The sequence below is a fragment of the Uranotaenia lowii genome, chromosome 3 (assembly GCF_029784155.1).
Source record: "Uranotaenia lowii strain MFRU-FL chromosome 3, ASM2978415v1, whole genome shotgun sequence".
In the NCBI taxonomy this organism is placed as follows: Eukaryota; Metazoa; Arthropoda; class Insecta; order Diptera; family Culicidae; genus Uranotaenia; species Uranotaenia lowii.
This window is the reverse complement of record NC_073693.1, coordinates 243,501,483-243,519,566: the sequence shown is the minus strand read 5'-3', so window position 1 is coordinate 243,519,566 and position 18,084 is coordinate 243,501,483. Positions and strand designations below refer to the sequence as shown.

Sequence of the window (18,084 nt, the reverse complement as noted above, 5' to 3'; positions counted from 1 at the left end):
CAAAAATCAAGAAAAAAACTGAAAAACAAAAAATGTTTTCATCAAAACTCATCGATAGATTTTGAACCGTATTTTAGGCCTCCAGAAAACCTTCCATGTTTATTTTTTATAAAACTTGCTCAAAAAACTTAGTTTTGGGGATGTTTGTTGTTTTTTTTTTTTTGTTTAATTTGCCAAATATGGGCAAAATCCGGGCATACCCTAATGAAATCCGGGCAACCGGGCCGGGCCGGACTGTTCTTAAATTTCGTATCAAATATCCGGGCAATCTGGCAACCTTAATATAGCACGATTGCCCCTGAAAAAAATAAAGATAAAAAATAAAGAACGTGATTAAAACCTCCATGAAATCTTTTGAAACACACTTCCGAAAGATTTCATGGAAAAAAGAACTTTTTACCATGCTTACCTTTTGCTGTACGATCCGTCACAAATATTTGAAAACTATATTCGATGAGAAAACACAATATCAAAAATTACCCCGTACATAATAATTTATCAACTAATAATAATAATTTATTAACTAATTAATATTAATTAACTTTCATATGAAATTGGTCAACACATTGATTTTTTTTCAAGTAAATAAAAAGATTTCAAAACAATGAATGGATCACTGGAAAAAGCTAATTTTCCGCAAAGAGTCGCCACTAGCGCACAGAGCTGTAAAACCTCATGATCAAAGTAGCAGAGAATACACAGAAAAATCCACAAATCATGGCACTGTGTTGTACTATGAGAAATCACCCGGACAAAAATCGAAAAAAAAAAACAATTAAATTTTTATTAGGAAGAAGACACTATGTTCAAAAAAGCTCGTATTTCCGAACTCTTCCATTCTTAAGATATTGAAAAAATGAGGAAAACTTGCAAAGATATATATGTATGATAAAAAAAGTAATATCTAAGGCAAATTTATGACTACTGATTACAAAAAAACTTTCACGTACAATACATTGATGTCAATGTGAAACTCTGATCTCTCTTCAATTGTCGAATAAACCTTTCGCCTTTTACTGATGTCAATGTCAATCTCTATAAAAATAAAGTGTTGAGAGGCTTCAGAACAACTAATAAGAAGATAAAGCATAAGAAAACGAAGGAAATCAGAAAAAAATGAAATAATTAAAATTTTCGGACGAAACATTCCGGCCCGGCTGATTTTTTTCATGTTTTTCGTGGATATTTAACAAGTTCTGAAATGTTCAGTTCCGATTTCAAGATTTGGAGCTTTTTTAGAATTTCACCAGTGTCAGTTTTTTGGACCTACCACCTATGAAAAGTAATTTTAAAACGAGCAGATCAGCTTTCCAGATTTCCAGGTCACCCGTCTTTGACTTTGAAACTAGGTATCCTAATGGGATACCTATATTGTCCTAACTTTTCAAACGTGTTTTTTTTACAAATTAGAGCTGGCTAGAAGTGATTAAGAAATGAAAGGGCAGCCACTGAAAGGATAGGGGCCTGAGTTCCGCTCAAATACATGTATATATTTCGAATTTCTTATTAACATATGAGCCTTCTTTTTTTTAATATTAACTTATGATCTTACGATCGCACCAAAGGAAATGACAGTCAAATTGTTGAAATCATTTCAATATATGTTTGAATTTTGAAATTATCGATTTTTTTCGGTGAGTTTTAATAATAATCAAACAAAAGCTACTACTCGAGTGGCTCGAAACGTATAGATAACTAGTAAATTTTGTTTGATTTTCATTAAAACTTACCGGACATCGTTTCGACACGAATGCCATAAGGATGGTAAAGTGTCGTTAATAAAACTTAAAAAAAACATCGTCGGACATCGTCGATTATTTCGAAGTAGCGGTGATAAAACCAAAACACCAATTAATATAAGTTTGTCCGCTTGCTTGTATGACTCTCTCTCATAGTGCGTTACCATAGTTACCACAGGAATTGATTTATTTTCATAATAAACAAGAATGAGTGCCAAGGATAGGCATAAAGTAAACATGAAAAGTTAGGCTGGCAGATTTTATGAGCTTTTAAATCATATTGAAATTAATTTCAATTTCAATAAATTTTCAACAAAGTTAAAATAATTATCTGATTGGGCGATTCTATGTGTGTGCTTGTCTTAATGAATCGAGTGCGAGTGATGCGAAAAACAGTGGAAATTTATATTATGCTTTCCAGAATTTTTTTTCAAAAACGGATGAAAACCCGTGCATTCAATTTGAAATTTCCAAATACAAAAACCTGGTATTATCCGGACAAATTAGATCAAAATTTATCCATTATTCGAACAAAATCAGGAAAAGATAGGAGAAACTTGAACCTTTTTTTTCGAAACACATAGAATTGTGTTCTATGCTTCAAAAAAAATCGTTTTAATTTTGATGAAAATAATAATGAAACATTCGTTTTCAGATCCGAAATTTAAACAAATTATTATTCACTTTAATTTTTTTTTAGTTAATTCAGCAAATTATGTGAATTCACCCGGACAAAAACCGGACCATTTTATTAAAATTCGGGCTGATACGGACTCGCCTCAATATTTTCCTTGAATATTTGGGTACGCCCGAATAAAACCAGGAAATCTGGAATGCTATATACGTTCTAAAAAGTATAAGTGATTAATTGGTAGATTTTGGGTTAATGATGCCAAGCGTTTTTACATATTACAAACTGTATTTGGTGATTTTTCAGATTTTTTATAAATTTTATTTAAATACTTTTACATACGAACGAAAAATATATATTCTCGAAAAATATAATATAATATGAAAACAATTTTCAACCATGTTTCAATGTATTTTTTAGCTTTTATGTAGTTATACCCCTTCTTCAAGAGCCTCAAATATAAGTGTTTTTAAATTTTAGTAAAAAGTTCTATGAAAATAAATTCAGCAGCCTATATTACCGCTATCAGAACGAACGTCGAGCTTCTTTCATCATTCTTGACAGCATCGGAATTGGATAAGCAGAACTTATTTTGAAGGTTTCTTCTAATCACAACCCGAAACATCTCCGAATCGAGGATGCTTAAGAGTTCATTCAGGAATTTGCCCATTCATCCGAAATAAGTATCACTTATTAAACTCTCAGTATAGAGTATGTTACTTATCTCGACAGGCTTTGTTATTATTTGAAAAATAAAACTATACAGCCTTGGCCAGGTGCTATCAAATCCATTAGAAATGTTGAAGTTTTCAAAAACGGAAAGAGTTGAAGCACTTAGTATTCCCCACAGAACCACATGCGATTGTTTAAGAGGTAAATCTAAACTTAAACAGCTGAGTCATATAGGGTTTAAACTGTGGTATAGTAAACTTGTAGTAGAAAATTTTCTGCTACTGATAGCGTTGAGCATTTTCCCATTCAATGGATATAGGTACTTAACAATCAGGGCACTTGACGTCTAATTAAAGAGGGTCAATATTTAATACTTAACGCTACCTAAGTGCTTGAAACGAAATATAAAAACCAATAATCGGTTTGCAATTCAATCAAACCAACAGCGAAACGTACTTCGAAATATCACACAAATTGTTCTTGATCTGTTTCATCATCGCAGCAGATGGTAACGATTTTTTAAAAATAAAAACATAGCTTCCAAATGATACTGATAATTTTCAAACCTCTCAAGGTATCGGGAGGCTGCATGGATCGTTTATCCCTCACATAGGAAACCATAAAGTGGTCGGTGGTCACGATGCCAAACCCGGAGAAGCTCCGTTCCAGGTTTCGTTGTTGATAGACAACAAACACCAATGCGCCGGAAGTATAATCAACGAGCATTGGATCCTGACGGCAGCTCACTGTATCGAATGCAAAGATGAGTCCAGCATGTCTATCTTGGCCGGAACCAATAGTTTGTCCAGTGGAGAAGGTCATCGGTACCAGGTGGATCGATACGTTGTCCATCCCATGAATAACAATCCCTTCCGGCATAATGATATCGGTCTGATCCGGTTGAAGGAATCGCTAGAATTTGGAGAGCTGGTTAAGCCGATCGAAGTGTACCCGGATGCGATTCCGGAAGGCTCCCCAGTAACGCTCTCCGGCTGGGGACTTACGGATAGCGATGAACAGGAAGCGTCGGATTGGTTGCAAATCTTGGATTTGGCTGTTTTCTCGTTCGACGAGTGCTTCAAATTTCACGACGACATTTTCGATGGTCACATGTGCACTTTCACGCAATACGGAGAAGGATCTTGTATGGTATGTGATTTTTTTTCTTATTAAGCGTTTTTTTTTGTTTTTTGAATCTAAAATCATTAAATATAAAACATGTTTCCTAGGGTGATTCGGGTGGTCCATTGACGTTCGAGGGTAAACTGGCAGGTATCGTCAGCTATGGAATCCCGTGTGCTCGTGGGTATCCGGATGTCTTCACTCGTGTATCGTTCTATCAGGACTGGATTAAGGACACAATTAGCGATGGGCAGTAGAGTAGACAATTTAAAAACAAAATTACTTTAATAAAGAAAGTAATGGATTTTTCCAATAAAAGCATTTTCCTTTGTATGGTGACCGTCAAAAACTGGTTTATGAGTTTGAACAAAATCATTTTTTATCAATTTTCATCGTTTTTATAACTACCCGGTTTCGTTCACGGTTCCAGTAAACTCTTGTCATCGACCATCCAGCAGCTACATGAACGTAACCAACATCAAACGCTGATTTTGCGACGAGTGAGTTAATGATATTCGTCGTGGATTATCATCAAAACAAAGATTGAACCATCCCTTGAGCGAACTGGAAAGGTCACACAAGTAATTTGCTTTTATTGTCTGGCTGTTATTGCATGTTTTGATTATCTAACCTTAAACTGTCCACTAGCAGAACGAGAAATAAAAACGATTTCTCACCACAAGAATTCAACTGCTCTCATAAACTATTGCTGCTGACATACACGCCCTCAAAACATCCTTCTGCTTAGTTCCCTGCATAACATAAATTTTAGGAACTGCGGCCGAACCATATTTTTTTCGCGGAACTTCGCTCGTGCCCTTATCAGATTTGGCACACGAATGTTGACTGAGCGTTTGGTGCAGTTTTTTTTTTGTTTTGGTCAAGAAACCACCAGCTCTCTTTTTTTACTTTGTTTTAAAACTTTCTAGAAAACAGCGGCGATTTTCCTCGTTTGACCTTTATGATAGAATTATCTTAACCTTTAAGTCAGTATGGCTGCAAAAAAACGTATCCGGCAATATTCTCAGTAGAACTGAAACCCCACCCGGAGGACGTATTCTGAGATTTTGATTTCATTAAGCTTACTTCCAACAATCTATTAGCCGCAGTCCTCCTAACTGAATTATCGCGTGACTTTTTGCCTATCACGGTTTGTACGAAGCTTGTTTGGAACGAGCTAATTTAAAGGCTGATCTTTAAATAAGCATTGTTTAGTCTAAAAATCTTATAAAGCTTAGTTCATTTAGGAATGAAACAGCTACGAATGCTTGCATCTAAAAAAACCATTTGTTTGATCGAAATTCTTTCTATGAAGGAAATGAAGAAAGAAATATTTCTACTTTAAATTTCTTTAAAAATCTCCCATCGGCTGGCGCACATTTTTTTCAGTCATGTTATTGATCAGTTTTTCCCACTTATACCTCGTCGAATCTCTATTTTGGGTGGCTGTATTCTCCTCCTTTTATTTCCGCAACTTTTTGGCCCAATATTTAGTTTTCTTTTGATAGAGAATGAGTGCAATTTCAGCTGTTTAGAAATTAACAAAACTTAATTATTTTTGGGCCACTGAAATACGTTTTAACTGGAATGTCTGCTTGCAAAATCTGACATAAATAATTTGTTGTGGATGAAATTCACTATGGTAGTTTGAAGAGTAGTTCGGCGAAACCGTAGGGAAGAGTTCAATAACTCAATCCCCGTTTCCCGTTTTCGTCATATCTTTTAGGGAAATCTAACTCTCTAAACACGCTTTTTCGCAGAAAAAATCACAGAACCTTAGTTTTAAGATTTTAAGCAACTTTAGTTTAACTAAAAACATTATCGGTAAGGAAATTTGGTTGACACTTTTTTTTAAATTGCATAACCACAGGGGCTAAGGAGCATTACTTTCAGTAGGTACTGTTTCGGTTGAAATTTTTACATACATCAACCATTTTTACTAAATTCCACTTCATTTGTACGTGTATCGCGATCCACCGGGATTCAAATTAAATGTTGATTTTTTTTGGTTTACGGAGTGTTCACTGCCTGAACATTAGGCCAAAAAACAGAGCTGACATTTTTTTTTGCGCTTTCGATGATGAGATAAGATATTTAATTTTTATCAGATGTCGGTTCAGATGTAGCATCTTTTATAATACAGGTTCTCTACATTTAGGGGTTTACTGACTGTTTTTTCTATGCCAATACAATCGCTTTACGATTTCTAATTGCCTTCATATTTGTAAAGAAATTTCATTTTCATTGCATAAAATGAAAATTTTAACAAAAGAGAAACAGAAAAACAACTTTTTGAAGCACTTTTTTTCATAGAGAAGTGTTTACCAAAATACGCATAATCCAGCCAATAATTTAGTATGTATATCGAAAAATATACGTATCGTATATCGTATATGACGTTGAAAAAAAGCTTATAACTCCCAAAAGGAGAGGCGATATATGTACAATTTTGCGCTATTTTCTGATTTACGACTTTAGCAACATCATATACGACCGCAATACGATGTTTGATTTACTCTGGTACTTTATGTCGCATTGGCGGAAAGCATCATTACATTAATCGGTTCGATTCATACACTATCAAAAGTAGAGGCGATCAACGTACAATTTTGCGCTATTTTCTGATTTACGACTTCAACAACATCATATACGATCGCAATACGATGTTCGATTTACTTTGGTACTTTATGTCGCCTTTGCGGAATGTTTTTCATTACATTTATCGGTTCGATTCATACACATTCATGATGATGGGATGATTGGCAGTTCCAACTATACCTTATGCGATGTGTGTTCTTGAATTGTACGACTTAAAGCGATCTGACGGTCGATTGGCGATTTAGGTGTGTTGCAGTTTTATACGATGTCCAGAAATTTGGACATTGATTGACAACTTAAGTCACATTCTGTAGGAGGTGTGTTGTACTCTTGTACGATATGCGACACTTTATGTGAGATTTGAAGTAGTGAACGAACATATAAAAATTTAATTCTCTATCAAATATTGCAATAGACTTTGGCTGCTTGGGATGACCGTTTTCCAGGAATGTCCTCTTGTCTTACCTCCCTTGGTTAGTTTTTTTTCTTAACCGATTAATCATTAATTTACGTGATTGAGAAATAAAATTGTCAATTAGATTACCGCCCAGTTTTATTTTCCTAAGCTTACCATTTTTATTTTGTCCGATGTTCATTTACCGCTTTAATTGCAGGCCAGATCACAAAACTGCAACATTTCGAACACACTTTTCATTTTACCTTCGCCTCATATTTATATCGTTGGTAAAGAGACCTGTTATTCGATTGTAATTATACTTGATAAGATTTTTGTAGCTATATCGTCAAAACATGGTATTTCTTTGTCTCTTAATGTGACATTCTATACAATGAATATAGTGATAGGGTAGAGAATTGGTACGTGTTGTTTTTTACGAATTTATCTGAAGTCATTTACGATTTCGATACGAGAGTAATTCATGAACGAATAAAATGCGTCTTAAGACAGCTTATGCGATTGTTATAAGATTTCATTTCACATCGGTCACACTAAATACGACTTCATCCTACATATCGTAACTACGAAAAAAATATATCGATCCGAAGCTGAGAAACATGCTTAAGTTACACTACCAAAATTTTATCCGAAAAACCTTTCGTTATTACTTATTAGCCACAAATGCGTGTCCAATATATAGTTTTCTAACCCTTTTTTATTTTTAATATTCTCTACGATGGGTAAACAACATTGTGGAATGTCGTATGTCGTATTAGACTGAGTCGATTTGGGGTCATTTTTGAATTTCTCAAACCCTGGGGTCTTAAAAGCTTCGTTTTGGTCCAAAACTCATCCCTGATTTTATGCAGAATTTTTAAGTAACGTTTACATGAGTAAATTTGAACTTTTAGGTTTGTATGGGAAAATTGAATATTTTGTACTGAAAAATCAACACCATTTTTGTTTCTTCTGTGGAACCGAGCCGGACGAACCGGACGAACTGCAAGTTTTCCCTTGTGGGACGGACCACGCTTGGCCTACTAATGTGTGGTGGTAGATGCAACTCTATCTGTATCTACCGCTTCATAGTAGTAGGCTCGTGAGGAACAAAAATTTGATATGTGATGGTAATGCTTCTAAACAAATTCTACCCGCTCATTTTCACCATCTTTCATTTATTCTAACCTTCTATCCATCTATATAAAAATTTCATAATCTTTAGATGTCCCTACTAAAAAGGACATCACTTTTCACCGCTAGGCCGATAAATCAAAGTAACAAACAAAAATTACGGTGATTAATCTCTTCATAAAATAAAAACGTGTTTACAAGAAAAAACTAGTAGACACCAAGTGAATAACTAATAGTGAGCACAGCAGTTCCATAGTTCATTATCTGTGCAACCAGTTTTTACGCAATGTTACAGATGTTTTCTGATCCACAAAGAAGTTTATGTTAAAACCGAATTTAAGAGGTCAAGTTCTACTAGATGCCTACTCCTGAAAAGGTTTCAACCAGATTCCAATTGATTTTTCCAGGTGAATTTGTGTAAAATATCATGATTTTACAAAGGTTTTGGATCTGTGGTAATAACAATAGATCAATACGTGACTGAATAATTAAGCAATCCCGAGCTGACTTTTATAGCAAAATTAAAGCAAATTATGCTATCACGCCCTGAGAGCCCAACTTGCTCTCATTTTGCTTGACATAAGGTGGTACACAGCAAAAATGAGAGCACAAATTTTCATACTTGGTTAGCAAAGTGATACCAAATTTTGCTAAAACTGAGACCCTAATTACACCTCGTTTTTCGATAGCTTGGAGAGCACAATGACGCCAATATAAGGCATCATAAAATTCTCGGCTATAGCAAAATTTGGCATCAATATCCTCTCAAGACTATAAGAAAACGAGGGCAAAACGAGGTATAATTTTGGTCTAAATTAAAGTAAAATTCAGCCTTACTTGGCGTTCCGTATTTGAGTTTTTTTTTTTAATATTTTCAATCAATCATAGTTGAAGCAAATTTGGCTCTCGAGACGTGATAGCATTTGATTTCATTTGGCCGAAAAAACTGGATCGCCTTTAGTTATGCAACGCGTTAGCAATTATAAATTCGAATTCATATTTGGATATAAAATCCCGAGCAGACTTTTATGGCAAAATTATACCTGAAATTTTGGTATTGTACCATCTTCATCCGGCCAAATTTCGCTAGCAACACATGATAGTTTAATTTAATAAACTTAAAGCAGAAGTCTCCCTTGGGTTTCTACTAAGTCTGTTCAGCGATTTGTTTATTTATTTCTATTCCCAAGATTTTTCCAATCGTTGAAATTTTGTAACTAAATATTAGAAACATATCGAACCTCATATCACTATTCCTTCCAGCCAAAAGCCTGATTTTTTGTTTAAAAAAATAGATACCTAAAATTCCACACCGGGCGATTTGGGACTTTTTCGTTACTTCAACTTTTAAACATCATTATAAAATCGGTAGTAGATCAATCATTAGGTAAAACAAATCTGAATGTGATTCAAAACATGTTGATTATCCATTCTAAAGAAATATGCTTGATAAAAGTAACGCGAGAACAATAGAACATTATTGCATTGTTCGAAAACCTCTAAATTTTAAGAAAATAAGTATCTAATTAAGGGTAACGAAATTTGCGAAACACTCGAACTGCCTAATTGTTCTGAATGACGAAAGATATGAAAAATATTGTGAACATTAAATCGGTACAAAGCCGATACAACAAAATGTCACTGATGACATCCATGATTGTCAAAATCGGATCTTTTTTACCATACTTTATTAGACAAAAATTGAACTCAATATTCTGAATCACCAATTGGCACTACCAAAAAACCCCTTCTTGATGCAACTTAAAATAAACATTTAATTTAGCTCGACACGAATGGATCGTGTAGCAAATACAGTTTAGAAAAAAAATTTGCTTGGTTAGAATTACAAATATAACGAAATTTACCTCGTTATATTAGCAAATATAACGATGTAAATTTCAAACAAATTATTTTTTCAAACATACCCATACCCATTAGGCATTCTAACACATCAACAAATTTTAGATCTTTTAGTTTCCTCTTTTTCTTTTAAATTAAAAATAAAGATTTTACAACTATCCTCTCCAAGAAGCGACAAGAACAACACAACAAACCTACAAGGTAAAATTACAGTTTTCGAAGGACTCGCGAAGAAGGACTGGTTCCTATCTGAGCCGAAGGCATCGAAACAGTCATCTACAAACTCCAAAACTACATCTATTCAAGCTTTGTGTCCAATTTTCACGAACAAACAAAAAAACACCTACGGGAAAACAACGATATCAAAGGACTCGCGAGAAGAACCAAGTCTCAAAAACACCGATAGTGTACAAAACGACATCTCAACACACCCACGAGGGGGAAAGATGTTTATCCGCGTGGAGAGTACCGGAAACTAACGGGAAATTTATAAGCGGCATCCTTTAACCTCGGAAAATGACAACGCGAGTTGTAAAAAGCGAATCAAGCAATCGCCCAAAAGCAAAAGCGAAATTTTAAATAGTTATAAAAAGTATTAATTTCCTAGTTTCCTTACTCTGAATAATAAGAGAATCCTTAAACTAGATAAGTAATAATAAAAGGAAACCACTCACGGTTTTTCCAGATGATTTTTGGTTCCAGCCATCATCAACTTTAGTAAGTTTTTCCCTCAGGGCGTCGAATGAACAGATAGGCCATGAAGATCAAGCCAGTCATCCTCCGTCACCTCTATTGATTTTCGAAGCTCCTATGGTTCATCACAAGAACACGAATTGTATGTCCTTTTACGGCTGTCGAAAGTGCAACCTGGGAGATGGGAAAAACTAAATTAATGTCCGATAGTTTCATTTACTTACCTTCTACGATACAACTAAGCCGCTACATGAAACCAGAACCGTTCTTGATTTCGTCGTTATCCCGTTCCGTCGCTCAGATTTTTTTTCGAACAGCGCAACCCAGTTCACCGTTCTCAGCTGGAGGAAACTCAACCCAGACAAACCCGGATCACCGTTCTCAGCTCGGGTATAGCTGATGCGGATCATCGCACGCAGCATCATCCGGATCTTGTCGCAAATTCAATCCCGCTTGTAGCAACACAGTAGTGATTGCTAAAAAAAAGAGGGGAAAAGACAAACTTACACCCGATAGTTGGAACGAAACAAACAGCTGACGGTCCTTGGTCCAGTGTAGTCTGCAGGCCGGAACACCAGTTTATCCGTCCACCGGTCGAGTTATCGGCCACCGTACTAGGAACGTCCAGCTTTTCAGCCGGAACAGCAGAAAAATCCGGAAACGCAAAACAACGCACGTCGAGTTTTCGCGAGTTTGTTTTGATTTTGGTTTGAAGCATGATGAATCTAGTATGGTGGTCTCACATGCCAAATTGCACGTTCAGCCATATTGAAAAAAGTTATTGATGATTCAAGGAATATTGAAAGAAGGTAGTGCCGAGAGCCATATATTGGATTTTTTTTCGTGATGTCACTGTTACCAAGCTGTCGAAGGTTTATACTGGTAAAACTCAAATTTCAAAGTTAAACACATTAAAGAACTAAATTAAAATCTAATTTGATTCGGATTATGTTGTAAGGCCACTAGTTGATTGTGCTATTAGTTTTCTTTGTGTTTAATAGACTGCAGTGTGTATTATTCTTGAATTTGTTATTGAATGCACAGTCATGCTTTATGTGAAACGAGCAAAACTAATAACTTGCCCCTTTCAAAAGGTCTGATTGGTAGTTTATGGCAGTGCACCTCATCGTTATGATTTAAATCTAACATGGTGTACCATATGAATATCTAGTTTAGAACAATTAACCCCAATAAAACCATTGCAACTTTGGTTTACTAAATTCCAACAAAAGATTGTGGTTGGATTCGAAAAATACTATTTTTGATTATTTTATTTTATCAACGATTCAAACCTTACTGATTTCAACATTTATAAGGAAAATTTTGAACTAATTATCAAGTTTTGTCAATTTGAGTTAGGATACCTCAGCAACTTGAATCGTCTGAATTGAAGCATAACAACTACTACATTAAACTTTTTTAGTATCAGTCTTGAAGAACAATAATATTTCTAGAATTGCGTGCCTTCAAAGTTGAAAAATCTTAAAATTTTTTAAATTGCTAACAAAAAAGGAAAAGTTTCCATATCAATTCACAGATTATTGGCAACAGTGACGTCACAGGCGGTACTAATACTAAAGCAAGGCTGCCTCGGCACTACCTCCTTTAAATATTCCTTGTTGATGATTGGCAAAACTGCGTGGTTTACAAAAATCAGAGCATCTGCATCCCAGCCAGCCTGCAACCCAGCCAACAGCCAGCTGTCAAATTTCGGCTGCGTTTCGCCCCCACTGCCGCATCCAACCCTCGCCTACATTTTTCCAAAGTGAGACCACCATATCTAAATTCATCATGGTTTGACGTTTCGGTTGTGGTTGCCAGTTAGTTTTTTTTCTTTTTTAGTATGACTGTCGGAGTTCGCAGAGATGGATTCTGTAACATGAATGGATGGGGGCGTATGAATGGATTTGAATGAATGAGTTAATTTTCTCATAAGAGAAACTGACTTTAAGAATTGACTTTCTGTGAGCATAAAATAAGATTTTCTTCCAACGCATAGTCAATTTCATGGTTTGCCATTCTACAAACCACGTTGTGTATTCCAAACACAACATAAACTTGTGCGTTGAGCGATGGTCGAAATTGAATGATTTAATTTTTGCTGTGAAAAATACATAATATCATCATTGCCTGTTTTTGCTATCAATGTTTTCTTTCTATGAAGAAAAAAATTAATAAATTATATGCCAGATGAGGCTTCAAATTTTCTTTTTTTTTAAATTGAGTGTTCCTCAATTATGCCGAATTTTGCTGTTGGGTTAGTTGTATAGCAAATTATGCTATAATGTTGGTCTCAGATTTTTATTAATGAAATATATGGATACCTTAGTTATGCCTAGCTTTGCTATCATATAAAATTCTACACCAAATTGTGCCCATTATTTGTTGTTGATACCTAAATGTGGTCTCAGTTTGCTGTCAAATAAAATTGTATGAGACCTTAATTATGCCTAATTTTGCTCTCGTTCAAAATTCTACAGCAAAAAATGCTCTCAGTTTGCTGTAGACACCTTATTATGATCTCAGTTTGCTATCAATTCGGGCATCAAAGTCTGCTCGGGATGATAAAAAAAAGAGATTTTATGGTAAAGTAAGAGTATTTTTTGTAATCAACGATAATTTTTTGTTAAATATGTTTACATTAAATATCATATTGACACTTTCATTTCCTCAATAGGAAGCTTTTCGACCAAATGACTAGTTTTTAAAATATACACGTTTGTAACTGCCCGAATTCTAAACGATGATAGCCTTAATGAATCCATTCCATGAGCAGCGGCTTCCATGTTAAGGCTTTTTGTACCGATTTAAACAAAGCCTTTGACCGTATCACCATAGCGCTTTAAATCCCAGAATTTAAAAAAGTGGCTTCAACCAGATCTTTTTTCCTGGCTCCAATCATACTTAACCGATCAAAAACTAATTGTTCGCTTAAAACCCGAATTATCTAAACCAGTAAATAGTTGTATCCTCCGATTTACCTTTTGGGTCTCATCTAAAGGAGTGTTCATTTTATAAAACCGGCACTTTGTTTTGACGATATCTTATTCATTTATTGACCAAATTACATAGAGTTTTCTGTAAAACATAGCAAAACTAATCCAAAACAAGAAGAAAGTGAGAAATTTAAAAATTTTCAACGATAAAATTGGTGCACTTTTCCTCGAACTACCCTTATGAGCCTCTTTACAGTTTCCGGCTTGACTTTTCGGCTGGCTTTTGTCCACATTTTCGTGAACTCTTCGATAGACTGTGCTTCTCTACCATCCTCCCGAAGATTGCGCTTGATGATTGCCCAGTAACGCTCTACCGGGCGCAGCTCAGGAAAATTTGACGTATTGTCCTCTTCCTTAACAACACATATCTTGAAGGATTTCAGTAGTTTGAGAGTAGCTGAAGCGTGTGTGTGCGAAAGCAACGTCAGGCCAGAACAATTGTGGGCTTGTATAATGACGATAAAGAGGAACAAGGCGTTTTTCGATGCATTCCTTACGATAATTTTCACCATTGATGGTACCTGTTGTGAAATATGGCGAACTTCTTTCTCCGCAAGAGCAGATAGCTTGCCAAACAAGCACTTTTTTGCCAAACTTTTCGATTTTAATGGTTCGCTTATCATGAGGTATCTCCTTACCAACAATTGCGTTGAAAAATTGCGGCCCAGGAAGAGCGGCTGTGTTCTGTTTGCAAAGTGCCATCGTCCATCAAAATGCAACGGTTACTTTGCCTCTTCAAAATCGTATCCAGTCTTCGACATCGCTGCTTCGCTCGTTCGTGCTGTTCCGCGCTCCGTTTAGGATGTCTCTACTTCCTGTGGGTCCTAATGTGGTTCCTTTGTTTTATGTTTTGTACGGTCCCAACGGAAAATTTTCAGTTTCTTGGCAATTCTTCGAACAGAGTTGTGTTCATGTGACAACAAAAGCTTAACACATTTCTTCTCAATTTGTGGACTGTGTCACTGTGCCTCTTCTGGTTTTGGGTCTTGGCAAATCTTCAAGAGTATGATGCTCTCCAAACTTCCTGATGATTTGATAAACTGCAGATTTCGTTCATTTCACAAGCTTTGCATATTTCTACACGATAGTCCCTCTGAACAATTCTTTTGAATTATAAAAACACAGGTTATTCTATCAATTCGTCCCACTTTACATAATCCAGTCGCTTCCTCACAATAAAAAATATGTCAGTGATTTGTCAACAAACTTTTATACACGATGAAACCAGTTTCATCAAACTTGGGTTAAACGTCAACTTTTTATCGTAACATCTAGGTGTCCGTTTTATAAAATGAACACTCCTTAGGACCTCTTCTTTTCAATATGTTCCTAAATGAAATTCATTTTAGAGATTTGAATCCTAATATATGCTGACGATATGAAACAATTTTTGTAAATCAAAACAAACCATGGATTATGAAAGGAAATCAATGTTTTTTTTTCGATTATGGTACAAAAATCTACTTCAACTGGATGTTGGCGTTTCTATACAAAAACCATGTTTTTTGTATGCACTTCATAAAATCAATTGGATAACATTTTCTCTTCTGTCACACAATTCACGATGTCTAATTGACATATAAGCATTCAGTAAACGTAGACAAAATTCTCAAATTTCTTTTGAAAAAGGGTGTTGTAACACAAAGACAACAAGCCTGAATTGCTTTCAAACCTTAATTTTGATGCAGTCTCCCGCATTAACGCATTTTCCCGTAAAAAAAAACATTTTAAAAATTTTTCTGTACACCAACAAAACAATAATTTTCATTAGATTTAAATAGTTTAAGATAATGTCATCTACAAAAGTTTGGCAAAAACCTAAATAAAAGTAGTGTTTCAATGACTGAGGTTTTCAAATATCAGAACAAATTGGCCTAAAAAATTCAATGGTCAGCTCAACTTGACTTGATTAAGTAAAAAAGCTGTATTTTTTTGCAGAGGAGTTGATATGAATAATTTGATGCATCTTTACTTAAATGTTTGATATATTTTTCTTGAAGACAAGTTTAAAGATCATGGAAAATCCATTCTCGAACATCTTACTACACAAATGCTTCCACGCGATAAGAAGCTCCCAGATTTATGAGAGCTTTTTATGAAAAATGTTTGCCCTTCGCGCCGCAGGATATTTTGCCTGGGGCCATCCATCGAAAGGATAATGAAAAAATCCCGAGGTTCCAGCGCTTGGATTGGAAGCCAGTGTCTTCGCCGTCGTTGCCTAATTTAGCCCACCTAGCTAAGCAGCAGCCCGTTCGTGCTTTGTAGCTACTCATATTTGAAATGTTTTTCCTTCGCCCATTTCGAAAAGGTTCCAATCTAATTTACATCTTCTTTTGTTATGCGCACTTGACAGGAGAAGTAATAATTTTTTAAGCCAGCACCACTCGGAATGGCAATGAGATGTCGTCGTCGTCGTCGTCCTTACTTCTTTTCGTCATGCGGAAACGAGCTTTGTCGCCCACAGTTTCGGATTTCTTTTTTCGGGTTCGAATCAAGTAAAAAACAGCTCTGCGGGACGGAAATTTCCATGCCACCACCCGGATTGAAACAAAATGGCAAACGGAAAATTTGGAATCCACTGGGCCTGCCTGGGTGACATTAAAGGTCCTAGCTCGCAGTCGCGATTTCGTCCAACCGGAATGGAATTTTGCATGCCAAGTGAACATGAAAACTTGGAGTTGTTTATGTTCGACATGTGACTCTTCGAGGTTCTTCCGGTAGACCAGAATAACCAACCATGCAATTTTAAAAGGTTCTGGGTTGAGTTTAAGTTTATGAATACACCCTTCAAGAATATTTTATCATTTTCTCGCTTGGATGAAGATTTGAAATTCTGACTTCTTATTCTATTTTTTAAATCCTAATCAATCAAATAGGTACGTATACATTTCCAGGGTAGGGTTTAAAAACATTCAAAACTTATCTCATTCTGTTTATTTTTTTTCTGACTTCCTCTTGATAACATTAATGTCATCAAGCTATTTCAATTTCCTCATTCTAATTGCCAAGGACATGAAATCCAACAAAGCGCCTGGAATCGATTGCATTCCTGCTGAAATGCTCAAAGCCGACCCTGCCTTGTCAGCACAAATGTTGCACCGTCTTTTCGCTGACATCTGGGATACTGCAACATTCCCGGCCGACTGGATGTAGGGTATCCTCGTAAAGGTCCCAAAAAAAGGAGACATAACAGAGTGCGGTAACTGGCGTGGCATCTGTACAACCCTTAAATTACTCTGCAAAGTGATCCTGAACAGGATCCAGGAGAAAATCGAGGGTACACTCCGACGGCAACAAGCTGGATTCCGATCCGGACGATCATGTGTGGACCACATCACAACGCTACGAATAATACTGGAACAAATCAACGAATTCCAGGACTCTCTTCTGCTGGTGTTCGTTGATTTCGAAAAAGCATTTGACCGACTGAACCACGAAAACATCTGGGCTGCTCTTAGACGAAGAGGGGTCCCAGAGAAACTAGTCCATCTCATCGAAGCACAGTACGAGGCATTTTCGTGCAAGGTCTTGCACGACGGTGTCTTGTCCGAACCAATCCCGGTAACTGCTGGAGTGAGACAAGGATGTATTTTGTCACCGCTGCTTTTTCTCATCGTAATGGATGAGGTCTTGACTGGATCGATTGACTGTAGACCAAACCGAGGATTGCCGTGGAATCCTTCAACCATGGAGCAACTGAACGACCTTGACCTGGCAGACGATATTGTTTTGCTCGCCCAAACACAACAAGACATGCAGAGCAAACTCGACGACCTCACCGAAAGCTCCAAGGCAGCAGGTCTCAAAATCAATGTCGGAAAGACCAAGTCGATGGAAATCAATACAGAAAATCGTTCCAATTTCGTGGTAGCTGGACAACAGGTTGAGACAGTGGAGTGCTTCCAGTATCTTGGTAGCCAGATTACGCCTGATGGTGGGACCAAGAAGGACATCGAGACCCGGATCAGAAAAGCCCGATTTGCGTTTGCGAGTCTCCGAAACATCTGGCGGTCACGCCAGATCTCTCTACGAACTAAGATCCGAATCTTCAACTCAAACGTCAAATCCGTATTGCTGTACGGGTGTGAAACTTGGTGCACATATGCGGTGACGACGCGAAAACTGCAAGTTTTTGTGAATCGCTGCCTGCGGAACATCATCCGCGCTTGGTGGCCTGGCAACTGGATCTCAAACGTTGAACTTCATCGCCGGTGTCATCAAAAGGCGCTAGAAATCGAGATTCGG

At 36.4% G+C, this 18,084-nt stretch overlaps 1 protein-coding gene across 1 annotated transcript; it reads left to right on the top strand.

The window, feature by feature from the left end:
* The first annotated feature begins 3,226 nt into the window (after positions 1 to 3,226).
* LOC129753244 (chymotrypsin-2-like) lies at positions 3,227 to 4,421 on the top strand. The gene is made up of 4 exons (XM_055749039.1): positions 3,227 to 3,243; positions 3,489 to 3,550; positions 3,617 to 4,191; positions 4,272 to 4,421. The coding sequence occupies exons 1-4, from the start codon at positions 3,227 to 3,229 to the stop codon at positions 4,419 to 4,421; spliced, it is 804 nt and encodes a 267-aa protein (XP_055605014.1).
* Positions 4,422 to 18,084: the final 13,663 nt, after the last annotated feature.